At 39.2% G+C, this 22,232-nt stretch overlaps 1 protein-coding gene across 2 annotated transcripts in view; it reads right to left on the bottom strand.

Moving 5' to 3' along the window:
• mtor (mechanistic target of rapamycin kinase) overlaps positions 1 to 17,298 on the bottom strand; it is a 70,781-nt gene extending 53,483 nt beyond the window's left edge. The window contains exons 1-21 of one of the 2 annotated variants that reach the window (XM_008318596.3): positions 17,129 to 17,298; positions 16,577 to 16,719; positions 15,683 to 15,791; positions 15,345 to 15,577; positions 14,185 to 14,385; positions 13,954 to 14,088; positions 13,596 to 13,871; positions 13,329 to 13,437; positions 13,015 to 13,198; positions 12,758 to 12,886; positions 12,342 to 12,586; positions 11,826 to 12,035; positions 11,398 to 11,603; positions 10,966 to 11,088; positions 10,666 to 10,749; positions 9,766 to 9,858; positions 9,442 to 9,576; positions 8,167 to 8,296; positions 2,598 to 2,848; positions 2,424 to 2,510; positions 1,034 to 1,201 (exon numbers count right to left, since the gene is read on the bottom strand). In XM_008318596.3, the coding sequence (XP_008316818.1) occupies positions 1,034 to 1,201; positions 2,424 to 2,510; positions 2,598 to 2,848; positions 8,167 to 8,296; positions 9,442 to 9,576; positions 9,766 to 9,858; positions 10,666 to 10,749; positions 10,966 to 11,088; positions 11,398 to 11,603; positions 11,826 to 12,035; positions 12,342 to 12,586; positions 12,758 to 12,886; positions 13,015 to 13,198; positions 13,329 to 13,437; positions 13,596 to 13,871; positions 13,954 to 14,088; positions 14,185 to 14,385; positions 15,345 to 15,577; positions 15,683 to 15,791; positions 16,577 to 16,705 (3,237 nt within the window). In that variant the 5' untranslated portion in view covers positions 16,706 to 16,719; positions 17,129 to 17,298. The remainder of the gene's footprint in view (positions 1 to 1,033; positions 1,202 to 2,423; positions 2,511 to 2,597; positions 2,849 to 8,166; positions 8,297 to 9,441; positions 9,577 to 9,765; positions 9,859 to 10,665; positions 10,750 to 10,965; positions 11,089 to 11,397; positions 11,604 to 11,825; positions 12,036 to 12,341; positions 12,587 to 12,757; positions 12,887 to 13,014; positions 13,199 to 13,328; positions 13,438 to 13,595; positions 13,872 to 13,953; positions 14,089 to 14,184; positions 14,386 to 15,344; positions 15,578 to 15,682; positions 15,792 to 16,576; positions 16,720 to 17,128) is intronic. The other variant, XM_008318595.3, reaches the window with a different exon arrangement.
• Between the last annotated feature and the right edge of the window lie 4,934 nt (positions 17,299 to 22,232).

A 22,232-nucleotide genomic window follows, 5' to 3' on the forward strand; every position in this document is an offset into this window, starting at 1 on the left:
TTTTTTATTATATGAAAATAACTCTTTTTATCAACTGCTCTGATAAATGTATCAGTATAATTAGGGTTTGTTGTAAATCTGTGAAAACCAACTGAGAAATGGATTTGAGGATTTCAGGTAATCCAGGCATTTCTAGTTTAACTCAGCTTGAATTTTAAAGTGCGTAGACTGCATGCTCACTGGTGGTCCAGGCAGATGCCGTTTGTTTTTGTCTAAAAAAAAGGGTCACATGTGAAGAGCATGACACCTCAGGGAAAGATGTGTTGTGACTTTTATGATCCAATCAGTAGCCAAAGGCAGGGTCTGAGTCAGTGTTTCCAAACATCATCAGAAGCCTGGTCTCAGTTTTCAGGGTTTGAAAAGTCAGAAATAGTAAAGAAAACCTATCACTGTGGTCGTCCAAAAAATAGCCTTGGGCTGCTGTGTGGTATTCTGAAAATAATGACAAACATATTGAAGCAGGGTCTAATAATTGAAAAATGTCTCCATTTGAAAGAGAAGGTTGGAGATGGGCCACACATTACATTTTTCTAAAGACAAAAATGAAAGAAATGGATGGAAAACAGAATGTGTGATGCAATACCCAGGGAATATGTTATTAGATGTACACAAGAGTACTGATGACGCCACTTGAAGTGGGTTGGTGTCTTTAATGAGACTGAAGTTTTATGGCCGCCCTGCTCTCTGCTGTGTAAACAGCACTCACGACAACAATAACTTCAACTAGTAAACATTTTATTTGCTGAGCCTCTGCTGACAGTCTTCAGGGCTCATTACTAGGGTTTGTCAATTTTGACAACAAATTATCGCAATATTTTTAAAATTCTTTTACCCCTGTTACCACAGATATTCAAGTATTAATATTTGACTAAATGCATGGCTCAGGACTAGACATACATTCACATATTGCGTCTTAACTTGTGATATTCTATTGTTAACATTGCGTCTTAACTTGTGATATTTTATTGTTAACTTTTATTTAAATAGGAGGATTTCTTTGTTCATATGAATTATTGACATGAATGTCACTCACCTTGATCGTAACGCTGCGTCCAGTGCTGTTGTCATGCATGAAGACCCGCAGCATGTGGGGGATGAGCTGTGGAAGATAGAGTTTGAACTCTCCTCCCAGTGCCACCACAATCTGCTCGATCAGAAGGATGATGGTGTTCTGCATTGGGTTGTTGGGTGTCCAGTACTCCTATAGCACAGATAAATGGTGAGTTGATGTCATACTATAAACTGTTGTTATTGTAGAAGCATAAAGAAGTACTGCAAAACAGCCTTCGTTCTGACCTCACCATAGGAATTGTTTTCACTTCATGATTAGCAACTTAGCAACACGAAGAACGACAAAACCTTCAATAATATTTGAGGTATATTTCTGAAGTGCACAAGCTCACACACCTGACTGACTTAGAGGAAGTGCTGACTTAAATAAACGTCCAATTTCTGCTTGTAAATTTTTACAGTATGAGAGGGTACATCCAAGGCACTACCTCATTCACCTTTCCTTGGTACGGTGCCTCAGCTTGACACTGGTCTGAGGAATTGGGTCAATATGTGCTTCCAACAGTAAGGTGAGTGTTGGAGAGAGATATTTAGACTTTTGTGTGCCACAGACAGCGAGAAAAGGAGTCGCAAGAATTCACACAAAGGAATGGGGACAATTTCCTGTCAACTGGGTTTGACATCACGTCTCAGTGATGGCTTTAGAGCCAGATTTTGAGAAATTCAGACACAGCAGACAGACTGCTTACATTGGAGATACTACTAACTGGAGTTAAGGTGAAAGACTGTAAGTCACGAAATACGTCAATCAGTCAATGGGCCTCAGCTGTGAAATCTGGCAGAGGTGGGGTTTTATTTTTTCTTTGGTGACCAGAGTTTTTTGTGCAGCCCCCAACTTCCTGCCCTTTTCCCTCCCTGGGCAGATGACTAGAATGTGAGTGAGTGTACATCCTGAATGGCTATTCCAGCCTCTCATCTGAAAGTCAGAGCAAAAAAATGAATAGATTCTTTGTCTCGCTTGCCATTTATTAACACAGACAGGCTGGAGGTGAATTTGTTCAGTTTTCTTTAAACCTTTCTCCAGAAGGAGTTAATGTCACTGCAATGGTGCTGGTTACAATTAGAAACACTAGAAGGGAACCTTAGCACATAATCCAAATATAAACAACGGCATTCTCTTGTTGTTTCAATCCCACTGCATCTTTAATGATGACAGTTGAGCAGTACACCTCACAGGATGTGTGTGTTTCTGTGCACTGAGCCTGATGAGGAAGGTGAAGACCACAACTGAGAGCAATTAAAAATGTGCAGCTGTTTGCCTGACACACTGAGAAGCTGGAGGATTCCTGTTTTGGGGATAAGGTGGAAAGGTGGGAGAGAAAACAGAGAGGTTGTGTTCCAAAGTAACTCACTCTGATGAGGGTGAAGATGTCGTCCATGTAGGGCCGGATGTGGATCTTGACGAAACCCACCACCATTCCCATCTGCTGGAAAAGGAACTGCCGGGAAACAAACAGAAGAGATCATGTAAACACAGTAAACAACCAAAAGGCTATTTGCTTTTGTTTCAGCAGAGAACAACCCACCTCTCTAATACTGGCATCACACACTCGGATGACATTGAGGAAAGTGGGCATAACCTGGGGCAGGAACTGAACACACTTGAGGCCCAGAGACTTGAAAATGAAGGTTACAGCCTGCACCACCATAGTGTGGTGGTTGGAGAGTGAAGGGTCTCTCAGAATACGCATAAGAGTGACAATGGCCACTGCGGGGTAAAACTCATCCAGGGGCAGGTTACCCATGTTCACCAGCATCTCACTGGTGCTGTAGTCGGCTAAAAAAAAAAGAAAAAAAAAAAGAAAAGCATGAAAACACACATTTTTACTTTTTGTCTACATCACTCTCAGTCATCAGATCATGATGTAAAGTAAACCACTACTTCATAAAGACATGTCCAGACCTACTGTAGATGTAGAGGAGTTTGCTTATTTTAAGTCTGTCAAAGAAGTTAATCATTATTGCTGTATAATTATTTTGTGAAAAAAAAGCAGATTAAACATTTTAAAACATTTTAAATCATAGGCAGAATGTTGCCCACTCTAATTCAACATCTAATCAACTTTGTCCTTGCTCTAATACATTCTGTGGAAAAAAACAATTTAGTTAAAAATACCATCTTAATTAGCTACACCTGGTTTGTATCAAACCAGTCTCACTGAGCTCAAAAGAGCAAGGAAATCTACAAGCCAGCTGCTGAATGGATTGCAAGGGACCATGGACTGATTGTTGAGGGCAAATGCTTAACCATAATTCTACAAGCCACAGTCATAATGCACAGTGATTACTAAAAACCACCAACTCTATGAAGCTAACTTTTTCAGTTTTAGTTGTGCATATTTTTCTTGACATTTTCCATATTAATAAGCTCATCATTTGAATTAGTCACAAATACAAACAGATGTGAACCACATACATCTACTTGCTGTTATTTGTCTTTCAGTTCCAGCAAAATACAGGAAATACAGAAAAACATTCTTTGGTCATACTTGATTTATCTTAATTAAACATGATTATTCTTCATTAAATGTAATTAGTCCACAGCTCCCCATGACTAATTCATTAAAAAGTAATTGGAGACATGGATGAGTAGCAGTAAATATATATTTATATGTATATATATATATATATATATATTCCATAGAAGTATTATGGATTTTCCAGCATGTTCAATGATCTCACTGTGACTTATTAAACTTTACGTATGAGCTGTATGTGGCATGTGAATGCACATGAGTTTGATTGTTATTCATTTACCATGTGAAATATACATTAATACCAGTGAGCACTAGTCGCCTCTGTCATATTCTCCAGAATAAAACCTTAAACTTCTTTTGTTTTTTTGTCTTTTCTTTCCACCTGATCACCTCACATGACGACTGGAGATGACGTTATAGCTGGAAATCATATCCCAGCCACAATCCCATTGGCCAAACTCTTGTGAACATGCAGGATTAATAGCTGTGCTATCATGATTCTCTAAGACCATTAGGGAGGCAATAATTCTCCGGTGTGCAAGCTTTACATTAACAGTGATTTATAGCCCCTCCCTCTACTAGCCAAATAAGGATGTCCTTTCCAGAATAAATACACCTAAAAAATCTGCTGGTGTTGGCCACAAGGCTGACATCCATAATGGATTTTTATGAGATGAGAGCCCTAGGACTTAGAAATATTGTTGGCTGGTTGAGGCAGTTAACTCTTCATTTCTTGAACAAACAACAATTCCAAAAGTAAAGCATCGATTTGACCTAGGTTGTGAGATCAAAAATAGAAGTTCCATAGTGGTTAAATATATTTTATCTTCATAAAATCTTTTTGTTATGTCCGAAAATATAGTATATTGTGATATAAACTGAAACAGTGGAAAACACAGTACTTATGCAAAGGGTCTTTATATATATATATATACACACACATTTATGGATTTTTGTATTTTCAGTTCAGTGCCACTGTCACATATAAACACTGAGGAAGTTGAAAATCACTCAAACTTAATTAAACTTCTCACTCAAAGTGATCAGACAATTATCAGTTTTGAATAAGCCTAATCTTGACAAATTATTAAACCCAATTAACACATTAATTTTCACAGACCATGTCAACTTACTGAGCATCTAATTAGTAAAAAAATATAATAATCAAAATTTCCAGTGTAAAAAGTATTTTAGTGGTGGTTTAGTGTCTGCAGAGTTCAGACAGTTCAAAAATATAAAACTGACCCAACATTCCTGAATCATATTTTATCTTTGCCCCAGTAGCAAAAGTAAATTTTCTTCTAAAGTATCCAATGTTGTTCTAAATGCCTGATAAATTTTAAGTTTGACATAAAAAGTAATGACATGCATCATTACAGCCATCAATAACACAAACCCTTTTTTTAGACACCAGGGTTTGGCTTTGATGCTCAGATACTTAGCAGTAGTGTTCTAACATTTATAATAGATATTTCATTTTTGCACAAGTGGCTTTATGAAGGTTTTGTAATGTAAATGGGTTCAGTGTGTCCACAGAGGTCTGCAGTTTTACAAGACATGTGAGAATACAGACGTCCAGCATTTTACTGTAGGTCTGCAGAAATGCACTGATTAACGCACTTTTATCTCAGCTTCTTTTTTATTACAACATCACTGTGTCTAGATTATTGACACTGACAGATAGAAAAAAACAAAACAATAATTGATACTTTCAAACACCACAAACATACAGTAAATGTGGCAACTGTATTCCAGAAATTTGGCCTACAGATGCAGAGAAGGGAAAAAAAAAATTCTAAGAAAGGACACACATCATTTCCTGGGTTTTACGAGACTAATGTTCAGTCGTGACATGATTGGTTTTGTTTGAAGTCAGGTGAGAAGATGGACTGAGCCAGTGACCTCCCACATCACAAAATACTGTATGTGCTGCCAAAGGAGACGCTCACGCTCCAGACACACACACACAGTCAGACTGTGACAGATCTGCCAACAGATATACAGCTTCCAATTCTGGTCACAGTCCATTTATTTGAGGAACAAACTGGTAAAGCTATTACCAAATCGTCCAAGGTCACATACTTAGACACATGGCTGGATCAGAAGAATGGAGATGGCACTCCTCAAACACTATTCACATGAGCACTTTTATTGTGGCTGATATCATTTTTTCAAAACCCTGGGAATGACGGCAGTGTTCCAAATGCTAAAAATGACAGGGTATGTAAAATCCTTTTAAATTAATGTGACATGATCTGTCAACAAAGGATGCATTCACATTTTTATGGTGGGGTTTTTTTTTTTAGCCCAAGAACCTAACTGTAAAAACAGCGATCACATCTCTGTCCTCTCTTTGGTTGTAACTGAAAATAGTCGACGTAGCCACCGTAACCTAGAGACCGGTTTCAACACGTAGAAGTGTTTTTAGATGCTGCATTCTAGAGTTAATCTGACAGGATGAAAGCTCGACCCTGTAGGAAGCCCGCTGGCAGAGAAAATGACACAGATATAAAACATAGTAAGTAATGACAGTATTGGAGGATAAATGTATCTGTCCATACCGACGCATCTGCTTCTGTTCTGTCAGATTCATTTTGTTCTGAAGGGTCATTACAACAACTACACCAACAACAGATTTCAACGAACAGAAATAAATAAAGGACAAGGCTGATGGGAGAATGTGAGCCAATAAACACTGCAACAAATTAAATCAACTTTAAATGGTTTACAAACCATAGACAACACAAAAGATTTGAGTCTCTCCAAAGTCGGCCAACTTGAATTAAATATCTCCAGTTTTAAAATATGAAAGGTTGTTATATTTGCCTCTGAACTGACAGAGCCTCACTCTGAAGATTGGACTGGATCTAGATCAGAGACATGCTAGAAATAAGATCCCCCCAAAAAAAAAAAGAAATCAAGAATCACACCAATCACTAACTCAGAGGAAAATCTTCAGTTACAAAGTCAGGACCCTCTCCTCTCCAGAACCAAGTCATGATGACTGATGACCTCTGTGCTCTACAAATGAGCTGTAGATTCACATCATGTATCACAGCCAAACTGTAACTGATCATCACAAGTGTTTTTTTGGACAGACAGTGTTTTCTTCGCTGCTCTGTGTGTGCCAGATTCAACAAGTCAGATAATTGAATATGCATTGAGGTTCTCTGAAGAGCAATCACATTTTGATTAAAGACAAAAATTTGAGCAGGAATTTGTTGTGTTCTAACCACAGACTCTTCCACAGAGTGTGCTCGCTCATTTGGCTGCTCCTCTGCTCAGAGGTTCGCTGCAGCTGATTATCAATATTGAATACGTGTCAACTTGGGGTTCATCACTGTTATGCAAGGATATTCTTGGGCATCAACAGTTTCTGAAACATCTACAAAAGTGTCTGTGGCAGGAACATCTACATTTACAGTCATTTGAGTTCAGTGAAATCAACATTTCTCTTCATTTCTAATGATGAAGTTAAATATACATAAAAGAACATTAGACAGTTAAACGGAGAACTCTGGTTCATTTAACACACTGTTCCATCACTACTAATGAACTGGTGAGTTGATTAACAAAATATGTTTTGGCATTTTTAAGACTCTGAAATGACTGATTTCTGACATTTAATGCCAATAAAGGCCTTAATTCAATTTAATGCGTTTTTAGACTTTTTAAGGACCCGCAGGAACCCTGACCACACAGGTTGTGTGGAGCCATATGTTCTCTTGGCGTTCCAGAATAAACTATATTTAAATGGACATGGACTCTTGAATTAGAACTCTTTGGTAGAAAAACCAGCAACACTTAAAGGCTAAAAAAGAAATCAGTGGTAACCAACTGAGGGGATTCGGTCTGTGAATTAATGCTTTTAACAACAGGGGATATTTCCTCTTGTTTGATATGACAATTATTATTCTCAATCAAACATGCGACTGAAGCTGATTAAGTAGAGAATGAAATAATCTGTGAACTTCTAGGTTTACATCTCACATAGCTTTTCTAATTACCAGTGAAATGAAACCATCTAACGTATCAACTGTCTCTGGTTAAGTTTTGAGGTCCGTGAAACTGAATGTGGTTGTTCTAGTAAATGACATCACTGTCTATCTCTAACAAGTTGTACTGCCAAGTCCTGTCTGGATATTTAGACACAACCCACAAGTGTTTCTAGTCCAGAGATGGATTTATGATGGTCGGAACAAAAAGACAAAAACACAGTATCCTCCATTTCTAAGGGAAAATATAGTTTCTTTGATAACCAACTTTTATAAAAAGCATTACAATATTTTATTAAATAAAATTACCTCAACTTTGGGGGTTTATCTGCCCCTGAGAAAATCTAGCTGCTTGAGGAGTCCTCAGAAATTCCATTGTGGTGAATCTAAGTTGTCCCAAGGACACAATAATACTATAAGTCTGCTATAAACAAGCCAATCCATTATTACTAACACAGACAGACAAAAAGCACATTCACGGCCTGAAGGGCCCCCGGTGGACAGGATCTCACTGTGAGACTTTCCAGCTGTTGCACTGAGAATTAAAAACATAAAATATTTTTTCCTTATTCATAGTCAGACTCGTGGTGAAATGTCACTGTAAAAAACACACACAAACGTACCTGAGTCCTGACTTGACTTTGACTCCGAGAGGCTGACGGCAGAGGCATCTCGTGACTGGTCAATCATGCCGATATTAACCTTGTGTTTGTAGGGGTCCAGAGCTCCGAGGAGACCCAGGACACGGATGGCCTGAAGAAGACAAAGACATTCGTCTATAACAAACATAATGTCAAACCGTGCCATTTATAATTGTATTAAGGGAAAACAAAATACAAAACAAACAATGTTGTATATCTGGCCGCACAAATGTGATTGGCCAGCGCACTTGACTGACAGCTTTGACCACACAACTGCTGGGTTAGATAAATGTCAACCAAGATACACTGTGATCAGGCACTCTGTGAACTTGGTGAACCAGCTGTCAATCAAACGTGGTATCCAAACCTACCTACACACAGACAACGCTGTCTGTTAGACAGGGCTTGTTATTAGAGGTATAGATTTGTACAATGACTATAAAACACCATTCTTCTTCTTCTACTCTTTAGCAGATGCTTAAATCTGAATTAACCACCGACAGACAAGAATGACAACATTTACAGTCAACCCTCATCCCTTAAGCTCAGACAGAGAAGCAGAATTACTATATTATTAGTTTCTGACAGCGTTATATTTACTTGCTCAAAAATAGACTCAAAACAACTCTCAGAGCAGTTCTGTGTTTCCAAAACGGCCTGACTTGTATGAGAAGCTCTGTTGGATGTTATGACACTTTTCCACTGACCATGAGTCTCCACTGGGATCGACAGTGAGGACAGTAAATCCAGACTGACTTCAGGAAGCGGTGCACAGAGACATCTCCACAGGAGCTGACATCTACCTCATGTTTATACGGCACTAGGAGTCAGATATTTTTTCAATGACTCTTTTAACTACACAAGGGAACCTGCAAAATTTACTGATGCTGGAGGCTGCGGCGGGAAATAAACTTTCGACTAACTGTGGCTGCCCTTGGACGATTAGTCCAATCAAATTTCAGATCCATCACACAGAGGAAACAAAGTGTGAGAGTTTCCAAAGCAAATATACATGCGGTGTATAGTGTACTCCGCGGCCCGTCACCGTATACTCACATAAAGTTCTTACATCACACATTACACTGTACGCCTTTGTTCGCTTTTTATTAACAGGTCAACCTTACAACATGATGGTTGTTTGTTTAGTATATGATGATGGACAGAGCATCTGGCCTCACACTGAGGAACATAATGAAGACTTAGGTTTCATGTGTCTTAAACCACTGGAAAGTGAAGTTTTCAGCCGTCTGTCCATACCTCTCTCCTGATGCCCTGGTTCTGTTCTGTCTTCAGGAAGTTGAGCAGCACCTCCAGAAGAGAAGGGTACTTGCGGTAAGGCTCCACCACATAGCCTGTGCTCGCCACCTGCTGACCGAGGGTCCACAGCGCCACCTGGTGGAAAAATAAAAAGATACAAACACATTAAAGGTTGTGTAATATTTTATGGTTGATGTTATTCTATATTGTAAATGGACATAAAAATTACAAAGTGCTTTTAAAAAACATTGATTTGTAAATGTTTTAAAAAATAGGCCAAGGTAACCAGAGTTGGGTGAAAGAAACAATTACACAATCACATACCTGACGCTTGGCCAATGAGGAGGAGTCTTGCAGCATGTCCATGATGATTGGGAAAAGTTCGTCCATCCACTTCCGCATCTCCAGACCACTCACCTGAAAAAGGTGAGTAATTATTTGAATTAATTTTTCAAATATTCTGAATCTTTAGTTGATGAACTACTTATTTTTGTTTCCTAAAATAACATGTCAGCCTTTTGGACAATACTTACAAGTAGAGACCAATAGTGAAGTTTTTTTGTTAGTCACAAGAAATGATAAAATTGTCAAAGTATTTGTTTGCATTAAAAAAAAAAAAGATTTAATGCCTTAACCGCAATATCATAAGGTGAAATTAATCAGATAAAAAAAATGCATTTTAACACACTTTCATTCCATTCATTGATCTTACACTATCAATACACATGTTGTTATTTACACTGCAGCAAAACTGATCTTGCATCAGACCAGTCACACCAAGCTCAGGGCAAAAACGGTATCTACAGCTATCAAGCCCACTGACACAACTGTCAATAGTCTGATTAATATTGTTAAGGACAACAGCTTGACTGAAAGTTTGACAGAAGCTCTCCACATGTCCTACCAGCCGTTGTCAAGATCCACAGTAATGATTAAAATCCACCAACATGATGAAACTAAATTTTAAATCATAAACCTTTGCATAACTTTTTTATTTTTTTTATATTAGTAATTCCATTATTTGAATTAGTGACAAAAAAAGGTGTGATGTATTACTATTCCAATAATACACCAAAAAGGTTTCTGTCATTGTTTGGAATATCTAAATTCATCTAAATGAATTATGATTATCATATATCAATATCATTATTCATTCAATGCTCATTGACGTGTAAACATATACAAACATTTGCATAGTTGTGAAGTTTTATGAAGTAAACTTACCTGAGCTAGCTCCCCAATGGTTGCAAGGACACTGATGACAACTGCAGGGTTGGGATCTGGGTCTTTCAGTTTGAGGATAAGTGCCTGTGTGGAATAAAAAGGTAAGAGAGGTTTTTTGCGGCTCATAACCCATTTCTGTTTCACATTGAACATAACAGGGAATTGGTGAAAAGGCTGCAGGGAATTAGGCTGGAACTGATTTCAGAGTTTCCTTGTTCAAGCAAAGTGCACTTTGGTCCTCATGCAATTTTCCAGAAAAACAACATAGAACATTAATACAGTACACTAATATAATCTAACCTTAAGAATGGGTTCCATATATGGACGTATGAGGCGGGGGGCATTGGAGACCAGGTGACCGAGCATACGAGCGCTTTGTTCTTTGTTTCTGCCAACACCGCTGTGTTCCAACTCGGTCAAAATCTGCAACACACAAAGTTTTATTTAGTTACACTATTATATTGTTATGCACTTCAAACTTGAAGAGATATATTTATACTTAATCACTGGACAAAGGAAATATATATAATAAAAATATATTTTGAATCTATTCTAGCTTGGTGGTATACAGCACGACAACAACAGACGTTTGAGTTCCGCTAAATAATTGTCCAACTGTGCCCTCTTTTGGTATTTAGGTGAAACAACAACACTAAACAGAGATGTGCTGAAGGAAGAACTACACGTAAAATAATCAGTATTTGACCAATGTGTAGACAAATACAAATCTACCTGGATGAGCATCTTGCGCAGAAAGGGCATGACAAAAGCAGGGTTCATGCTGCTGAGTCGTCCGATGGTGCAGATGGCCAGCTCTCGAATCTCAAACACTTCATCGTTCAGTGCAACAAACAGCGCCTGCAAATTTTCAGCCTGGGCGAGGTGAGTGTCAAAGCGCTCATCGAGGGACGCCAACACACAGTATCTGATGTCGGGATCTACAGGGAAACAGGATAATGAAGTACTTTCTCCATCATTTGTTTTTTAAATCAATCTTTTCAAATGCATGCTTTCTAATATTTTCTTACGCAACAATTGCACCATACTTGATTACTTAATATCTTTAAGTGAACAAAATGTAATCCAAAAACAAATTCAACAAATCCACACGATACTCGTCTCCTTCTTCTCTTCTCTGTCTTCATATTCCCATCAATCACCTGGGTCAGTGATCCCAACCACCAGCAGTTTGCTGAGCACATCAGCGACCACTTGCACAGCCGTCTGGCTCACAACGTGGCCAGTGATCAGGTGGATGGAGGGGGTGAGGAGGCGGGAGCAGGTGCGAGCTGCTTCCATGCGGATTTCCTTATGTTCGCTGTTCAGGAAGTGATCAGCACAGTGGCGCACAAACTGGGTAAGAGAGTGCCCTGGGAGAAAAAGAACACCATTTTTAAACAGTGGGTAAATGGGGGGAAACAATTAAGTCTTTTAACCAACTGCTCAGTCGAGTGTCTGATTCACAGCAGTTTGCTCTGGTTTACATGATCATCTGGATGTAATACCAATGCATGTGAGAAGCTCCAGTCTGATGCAGTAAAAACAGAACTGTTGCCATGTAGATTCTGCAGAAAAATCTAATCTTTTCTATGGAATACCTAAGAGCCCCATGGTGGACTTATCAGTGTTTGCGTTTTCAGTTCTTTCCATCCTGAATGTTTTCCACAAAGACTCACCTTCAAATTCAAAGCTGCCCAACGTCCGCAGAGCCAGTGTGATGCTGCCGACGTCACTGGCCTCTGGGATGTTCGTGAGGCTTGGCGAGGCCAGCTGGTGAGCCAGACCTTTGGGCATGCCCGGGTGACGCAGTGGCTTGTGCATCAACACTAAAGACAGCATCTTCAGGAGTCCGTCCTGTATGTCCTTCTTCAGCTGGGGGATTTGACGGCTCAGGTCGTACAGGACTGCAGTCAACGCAGGACTATTAAAAGAACAAATAGAAAACATAATAATTGGACAAGGAAATTAATCAATGTGCGATTGTCAACAAACAAGACCAGGGAAATATTCCATAGCTGTATAACTGTTATTAAAGAAACCTTTTTTATTATGCAGGCCCAAAATTAAACACAGACATTGGTTTGTTCATTACCTAAGGCCCACAGCCAGCATGGGCTCCAGCAGTTCTTTAATGTCTGGCTGAATGCTGGGACCCATGGCCCTGGACAGCATGCTGACACAAGTGAACACAGTGGCATCCACCTGCATGGTCTTCTGCCTCCTGCAACATAACATAAACAAAAGGTGTGTTATAAAGAAAGTGTAACCTACACTTTAGAGTCTTGACACGCTCGATAAACTAACATAAAAGTATCAAAGAATAGTTCAGTAAAAATGGTCTTTACTGACTTGTGTGCAAAATCCTTGGGTGGCAGAGCAGCTTTAATGATCTCAAGGATCTTTGTCAGGTACGGTTGGATTTCTGTCCTGACAGCAACAACCAGCAGTCCCAGGGCCTGGAAAGCTGCGGTTCTCTCTTTTTCCTTCTTCAGACAGCCCAGCAGGTGACCCATCGTGTCAGAGAGGTACTGGTCTGTATGGTAGACAAAGAAAACAACAACTTGTTATCCCAAGAAAAGATGATTGTGCCCAGGAAAGTTTTGTGCTACATATTTAAAAGATGATTTAGTCAGATGTAAGTTCCAACAACAAATGAGTCTCACCTGTAAACGTGTGGGGCTGGAAAGCTGCCAGGCGCGGGAGGAGGCTGAGGATGGTCATCTGGATCAGGGGGTTTTTACTGGTTTTGTACTTCAGCACCCATCGACAGACCTGCAGCAGAATATTGTGATGATATATGCATGCAGTTCAACACACTTTTGGTTTTAACACATTGTTTTGAAGCTCATCTGCTTCTATAAAACTGAATCCCCACTAAAAACTGATAAATATAAGATTCGCCACCCAGCCCTCCTTCCATGGCACCCTACCTGTTCAAATCGATCCTCCATCAGCTCTCGACAGTATCTGCTCTCCACCAGGTTGTTCTTGGCAGGAACTGGTGAAGCTCCAAAGCTGAGGAAACCCTGAGGTGTGCTGTAGCCCAACAAGCCCAGCAGGGCATTCGACTGCTGGGGCTGCACAGACTGGAAACTAGTGAACGGTGTAATATGTCTGGGTTTGGTTCCAAACCCCATCAGTTCCTTGCAGTACTTGTCATGAACCAACTGTTGCTGCGTGATCTCCTCCATCTCCTCACGCATACGCTGTCAAATGGTGTAAGACGATGAAAATCAATGTTGTTTTTTCTCCTGAGAAAATGTGCCATCTGTTAAAGTCATTGCTCACCTCTCCCTCCATACTGCTGATGCGAACCAGCTCATTGAGAATCAGTAAAGCACCATGGACCCGGTCGTCTCGGTTCATACCTTTCTCTTTTGCTAAAGTCTCATCAAAGCCTTTTTCTGCCTCTTCAAAGGTTTGCTATTAGCACAAAAATGTAATCACAACATTTTCTCCAACAGGAAGAGTAAAACATTTTAACAAAATGAAGCACGATTATGGGATTATATGTCGTACTTTGTACCACTGAGGTTTTTGCATTTCCTTGGTCTCCCTCTGGGTGGTGAGGATGAGACTGGCTCTCAAGGCCGACACAGCTCCCTCTCGAATGGCCTGCTTTGGATCCCAGACTGCATAGAAGATGTTATCAAAAAAGGGCTGCACTTGCTGAAAGAAGAAGGTTGGAGCGCTCACAGCCAGTTCCCTCAGGACCAACACCTGGAACAAACACATTAAGGTTTGGAGTTGGAATCACTGATGATAAACTTTATAACACACACATCAAACCCAATAAGTAGAGCACAAAGGGAGTACTAGAAGATCATGAGTAATTAAAATAAAAATAAAAAATATACATAGATTCAGAATATGTATGAGAGATATATGAGATGAAAACGTGTGTTAAAGGATACATTCAATACGACAAACATAAACAGACACATAATCGTAAACAGACCAAGCTGCACGTAGACAATAGAGCGGTTATGTCTACATGCAGATTTAACAGAGCTGGTAAATAGCTGGTAAATAACTGGTAACATTACTCATTAAACCTGTTACGGATCTACCACATGCTTTAAGTTGTTTATCATCATCTCACCCTGTTGGATAATGGCCACAAACCTTATTTTACTGTAATTATTACGATCATCATCTGTTGTATGCCAACCAGATGCCTTAATATATCATTTTCTATCATTCACTTTGATCTGCACTGTGTTGTGCACTTGTTGTGAGCTGTATTGATAAACCTATGTTATTGTTTTTAGTTGATGTTCACAGAAATTATATTTCTATATAATTTATATCCTTCGACTTAGAGCATCACAATGTCAATCATCTGTATGTTCTGCGCACATGAGATTGAACTGACAGTTAAGTTGACTTTAAATTAAGCGTGTTACTTAATAACAACCACAAAGCAATGAAGAAAAAGAAAGTCCACAGTCAGGCTAGAAAACCATGCTCATGTAATCTTTGAATGGAAAAAAGGTGTTAATAATAAAGTTATTGTTGGTCAGATCACTATAAGACACTTTTGTTTCAACTTTCAACACACTGCACTCCTGTGCTATAAAAACAAAACAGAGCAACTCTGCCCTCATGTGTGCAGCGCATACACATCAACAACATGATACAGCATTCCATACGCAAACATTTGCCTGAAGGTCACTCACTGCTGCATGGCGTCTGCCTTCGTTTCTGTCTGCTCCCAGCCACTCCAGGGCTCTTTTCACTTCAAACTCCACATACTCAGCAGTGAAGGTGTCTCCAGCCATGGACAGGTGACCCATGGCTTTTGAGGCCATCTCCATGACCACCGGGTCACTGGAGGGCAGCAGGTTGCGCAGGTAGTTCGCAAAACGGCTGATTCTGGTGGCATTGCCTCCCTCGACTCCAATCAGACTCACTGTAACAATTGAAGTCAGTTACACGCAGTTTCAGAAGATACAGGCGGGGAGTTTTTTGGTTTTTTTTAAACTAATACAATTAATTTAATTTAGAAATATTATACCTATAGCAAGAATTCCTCCTTTCTTCTCATTCACATCTGAACTGGATACCAGTTCAAATATGTGGTGGTTCAACTCGTCATAGAACGTAGTGGCTTCATCTTGGCTCAACTGTGAATGGGATTAAAACAATATTTCAAAATCCTCACTAGAAATAGCTTCAAAAGTGAACATAAACACACAAAATGGTAAATGTTCATTTACTATAAAATGGCAGGTGGTCTAATAACCTTAACAACAGATACTTATTGCATACATTGGCGAATATTTAGCACATAATTAACGACAATGGTCCTAACCTAACTCTCTCCACTAAATAAACATTTTCAAACCAGAAATACACTTTTTTTGTGGTAAATGCTGACACAATCCTGACAAAAAAGTATACCTGAGATTTTAACACAAAACACACAGTTATTTCTTCTTAACTTTCAATGAAGATAGCACAGAACTAACAAAGTAATTTTTGTACATTAACATGTAAGTAATTACAAGTAATTGTCAAGTATTTGTGGCAGGTGGTTGTTTTACAACTTAGGAATGCATTTAACTGTAACATTTGGTAAAAATAACTTGTGAATCAATGGTTCTCAATGATGATTATCTGGAACAAGGAGACATTAAGTGTATTACATTTACTGGATTTACTAAATGCAGTCAAACTGTCATTAAAATGTAAATACATTGCAAAAATATTTCATACTTGACACTTTCATAATTTCCAACAATCCATTAATACAAGCTCCAGCACAGCATCTATCAAATTTGTGATAATGTACAAGCGATGTGAGCAAAAGACAACACTTTTGTCCCTCATTCCACCCATGTCAAAACTTTACTAGCTAATTTCCATTGTAGTAATGCTTTACTATGTTTGAGCACATGTTTTCAATTACCTCTCTGAGTTCTGTGGTCACATAATGCTGGAGGTCTTTGGCAGACTTTGCTCTGGTGTCTTCATTTCGACTTTTCAGCCCACTGACAAACTGCTGCAGCACAGTGGCTGTGCCGGACATGTTAACCATGAGGATGGCCTTTCCTTCAAGGAGACCAGCAGGAAAAAAAGTGAAAAACGTGCCAATACTAAACAATCAAAAACTTAAAAACAGCTGTGACACTTCGGCGAATACCAATTTACTACAGTTAATTACTATATGTCCTGTTCTGACAACAGCTTGACGTTGTTGTCAACTATCGTTTCGGTTCGCAAATCCGTCGAGTTAGCTTTTATTATCAACAATAATAATATAGTCATTAAAGAAGAGTCCCGTGCAATGCAGACAAAACCGGTATATGCCTATTACAATCATGTACCAACCAAATGGATCAAATCAGGTTCATATATTCACAGTGTATCATGCTTGTTTTGTTTAGCTAGTTAGCCAGTGCTAATGTTAGCTATTTAGTAAACCGGTGACAAACCCAAGAAATCACTTTGTCCAACTTACTTGAGTATACTAATATGTCGGCCACTTAATTATTCCACTTCTGCGGTATATCTCTCATTGTAAGCCTGCCGTCAATGCAGTATTTAGTTATTTGATTAGGGTATCTCTGAGGTGAGTTTCTCCACCTAGTCACACAAACGTTTTCTCCACCCTACTGACAGGAAGACCCGCCCTTGTCAACCTCTAATTGGTTAATTGTGGTAAGTCCCTCTGGCTTTGACCAATCTTCTGCAAACATGCTTCATTCTGACCCAAACAGAGGCAGAAAGATAGGCGGGTCTTCTGTTTTCTTCGCACCACAGTTGGCTGAAGAATAAACGTTTTGGAAGCGCGATATTAAATCAATGAACACGTTCTTTCCATTCATAATGTCAATGTCATTAGGGCTGACTACTACAGTGTGGCTATGAGCTGGCATTATTTGGTGTGTTAGTGATTTACACATTCTTATATACTGGTCAAAATATTAGGCACACCTGGTTTACCTACTGTAGAAATATAAATACATTTTGTGTTCGAATTATTAATTCTACCACCAGTTTGCTGTACTATTGCAAACTAAAAGTAAATAACTTCAAAGTAATCCTCTTGAGTATGGGTTTGATATAAGCATCAAAATAGAGAAAATGGGAGTTGGATATTTTATTTGATTTTACTGCAGATGTTGGAGTTTAAGATGCATGATGACTGTCCATTTTGACAGCTTGTATAAAATATTATAAAGCTTCTTTTGGACCAAAAACAAATGTTGAAGTATAAAGCTTCTTTTGGACCAAAAACAAATGCGGATGTTGAAGTATTTTTTTCCTCTTTTTTAAAATTATTTGCAACAAAAACCGAAATGTTAATAGATGTAATAAATGGAAATGTAAACTTCTATATTTGCAGTTCAAATGTCAAAAACACGACATTTTATTACGTTTGTTTTTACTTCAAACTATTCGAATAAATGAATTTCTGTGTGATTGTGTCATTCAGACACTAGAGGGAGACATTGTCCATGTTAACGATATGCTTATTTTTATGACGTAATGCTGGTTTTAACGGTGCCCCGACTTATTGTCGTTTTTTGCAGTGCAACACACTTCAAACCAATTATTTATTTTTATCATTATTTATTTATAAGTAGTATTTGAAAATATTTCTCAATTTATCAAATTTACTTTTCTCTGGTTTAATTTTCTTGTCTGAGGTTTACTATTGTAACATGGCCAAAAGAAAAAGTAACAATGCTCATTTCTTTTCCTTAGATGGATTAATACGTTCATTCATTAGTAGCAGATTCAGAATTACTTTAAAAGAAAACTGTGTAAAAGCCGTGGTTAAAAGCAACCAACAGTAGCAGCAAAGAATTAGTTGTTCAAATAGTATGAGTCAATGGATGCTCTGTGTGACTTCCAGCAGAAGAAATTAGTCTTCAGGAAAAGTTAGTAGAATTTAAATCAAGCACATGAGGTCACAGTGGTTTAGAAAAAAAATATATAGAAAAACTGAATAAAAATAAAATCAGAAGTATTTCCAGTAAATCACAACTTCACTCTAAACTATAGTGGCGATTTGGCCAAGAGGCAATGTCTCTGTCATTGGTGTGGAACCCCAGGGTTCACCTTCTGGAATCCCAGTTAGGGTGGTTGGTACCTTCCAGTGGACTCACCACCTGCAGGAAGGTTCAGGGGGGTTGGTACGGTGCCGTGTGATCTGGGTGGCGGTCATGGAGACTGCTGCCCCCGTGACCTGGTAATAGATAAGTGGATGAAAATGGATGGATGGATGGATGGATGGATGATGGACCCTAAACTTTGCTTGCCTTTTCTTAAGCTTCTGCAATTGTGTACTCGTGTAGGAATTAGTAACACCTAGTGGTGAAAGTACAAATTGCAGGAGACTATTCCTCACCTGATCTAATTATTTATGGAAATAAAATGTGGAACAACTGACAGCCAATTTTACAATAAAATTAGTTCCTTTGCTGTGAAGTAAAATATAAATCCCGAGTTCTTATGTATGTAGGTAGAATCTGTTTAATCACTCACAGGACAAGGAGGTTTATTATATTTCCATAAAATGCAACAGTAAATGTCACAAAGACACATTTTATTGATGCAAAACAAATTACACAATTAACATGTAAGTGTTGATCCTGTAATCAACGTGAGTTTAATGAGAGTGAAAAAAGGGGGGTGTTTGCAACATGGGAAGTAGAGTCAGTATGCACTTGCACTCAAAGGCCTTTTTTTTCTTTGGTGAAACCCAGCCAAGTCAGACATATTTCACTGATGAGACACTGGCTCATTCAATCAGCATCGCTTTGCTTTCTTTTGGGCCTCTTCATTCAATCAGCATCGCTTTGCTTTCTATTGGGCCTCTCCTTTCACTGGAGTGTGTGTGTGTGTGTGCGTGTGGGGGGGGGGGGGGAGGGTGTGTACATGGGCAGTAGAGACAGACGTGAGAATTATTATTGTTACTGAAGAAACAGTACACAATGAAGTTGTCCCAATATCACAAAACGAATGTATATGAGTACAAGTATTTTCATTTTTGTACTCACCAATACTGCATGCCACCAATGATACTTCTTTAGGTTGGCTTTAAATAAATATGTGAATGACTAAGTGTTATACATATTTATTTAATTTTTTTTATTAACAGAAGTCTATTTGTAATCTGTATGAAACCAAAACTGTCACAGTGTGTGACATAGACCTGTATCCTCAATACTGCTTATAATGCTAACGTGTAGTAGCTGAATTTACTCCTGAACGTTCTGCTACACCTACCTGCCTCGTCACCCATCCGTCCATCCATCTAGTAATCCCTCCTGTTTTCATCCATATTTCTGCCTGTCATTTTGAGCTCTTCCCTTTTCCATGTTTCACTCGTTGACATTGTCTCAAAGACTTTTGTCCGTGTTGAAGGCAGGGATTTTGCTGTAATGACTCACAGATTCTTGGCTCAAGATTCATGAGCTAACATCTGTTCCTATATGCTGGGGGCATACCGTTCCATACTGTAGCACGATTCCACGACACCGCCCAGAACTGGAGCCAGGTTTGACTATTCCATTCACACAGCTTTGCAGTGAGCTCAGATCATGATGCCAACAACACAACAACATAATGAAGTCGTATTAAAATATTTACCCTTTTTTACACTGTTTTAATTATGAGTTCTTGTTGTTGTACCCCATCTGTAATTATGAGCAGTCAAGTGAGGAAAATATTATTTTTAGCCGTCTCATAGTGTTATTAAAGCAGTGGATGTGGTTTCATTAAATAAGGTTGATCAAAGAGTATCCACAGACTGGTGGTTTGCAGCAGTTTATTTTCTAAATATAATGACATGCAAGGAAACTATATGGCTGTGGATCAGACAGCAGAATAGGTCATCATCCTGCTGGAAGGTTAGGAAGTTTACGAGGGGAGAGAAATGTTCAGTCCCAGACCAGGCAGTGGTTGCCTTGGTTAAGTAGGCGGACGTGTATGGAAGGTTGCAGGTTCAAATCCAGCAGCCTCTGGGTCCCATTGAGGTGCACTGAACCCCACACACTGCTCCCAGGGCGTTCACTGAGCTGCCCCCTGCTCACTTAGGAGATGGGTTGAAGGCAGAGGTCACATTTTGTTGTGTGCTGTGCATCAGCGACTCTCTTTTTGTCTTCGTTTCTTTGGTTTTCTACACACGTGGTAAAGATAATTTTGTAAACACTATGTTAGAAAATGTATACCTGCCTGTTTAGACATTTCTTTTCTTTTAGATCCCATCAATTATTTCAGATAAAGATGGGAGTCCCTAGATGGCAGCAAAGCAAACTGAAGCGTGCAGTGTTGCCGTTATTGCCCAAAGAAGAAGAAGCAGGTCAGGAGAACGCAAGGTTTTTTTTTTCAACATTATGATTTATATGCTGTTAAATAGAATACGATTTTGACATTGTTAAATGAGAAAAAAACTGGTGTAAAGCTTTCAAAATGGTGGTTAATACAATTGATTAAAATGTAATTTAATTGAAAAATAATCATTATATTATTTTTTAACTGATTAAAATAATTTTTAAAAAATTGATCCAAATATTGGTTTGGATCTGCACGTCCCCAAAAAGGCACAGTCCTGCACCATATCAAATGCAGTATCAGTAACTAATATTGAGTTTTATTGAAAAGATTCATTATTCCAGTCTGATCCAGATCTTTGTCTGCTTTTCTCCGGCCATTGAAGTACTGCTATGATGAGAGCAGACCAAGCATCGTTGTGAGGTCGTATTATGAGCGGTCCTTAATGAAGAAAGGCTGTTCTGAAGCTAACAACCTCAGTAGAAATAGATAAAAAAGTGCATGTGAATGACTTGAGTCAGCACTGCCACTGAGAAGAGTAAGTGTAAAACAGTTCAGTGACAATGGAGTGGGCAATTAACTAATGCAACTGGACAGCAGTGATGGGTGGGAAAAGTCATGATGAGGCTGCAGTTTCTCATGGTGCAGACTGCCCTGTCTTTTACGCACACTCGGGCAGCATCGAGTCCACATATCGATCAAGTTTCTCAGATTTCTCTGACTCAGTGAGACGTGAAGATCAAACACCATCATTAGTCCATACATCAAAGTGGAGGGGAAACCTTAGAGCAGCACATGGCTACGAGGACGGCTCTCTATCAAGTTACAGGACATAAAACGAAAGAGTCGTCAGTCGACAAAACGCGCTGGTGATCTGGGATGTTTTATGTCTGTCAGACGTGGACATGATGGAGAATCAGAGGAGTCGGTTTCATATCAAAATGCCCATAACAATGCCAACTGTGACCAGAAACAAAATCAGTCTGGAGGTTTTTGAACACAGCCAGTCTGCGTGCGTTTGCAGTGGACTCATTTCCCAAATGGACTTCGGTGCGTTCCTGCCAAAGAGCACGCTCAGACAGAATGAATGGTATCTATTAGACAAGAAGGCTGTCGGTAAATTGTGGTCACTCTGCATAAACTAGCCTGTGCTGGACGGAGGTGGGAGCGTGAGCAGCAGATGGATGGAGAGGCCCCGGACCAACAGGAATGGAAGGCTGCTGGGCTGCTGTCTCTCTGCCATCAATATGTCCAGTAAACATTTCACAGCTGTTTTTAAA

Source organism: Cynoglossus semilaevis, chromosome 10 (assembly GCF_000523025.1).
Source record: "Cynoglossus semilaevis isolate Cse_v1.0 chromosome 10, Cse_v1.0, whole genome shotgun sequence".
Taxonomy (NCBI): domain Eukaryota; kingdom Metazoa; phylum Chordata; class Actinopteri; order Pleuronectiformes; family Cynoglossidae; genus Cynoglossus; species Cynoglossus semilaevis.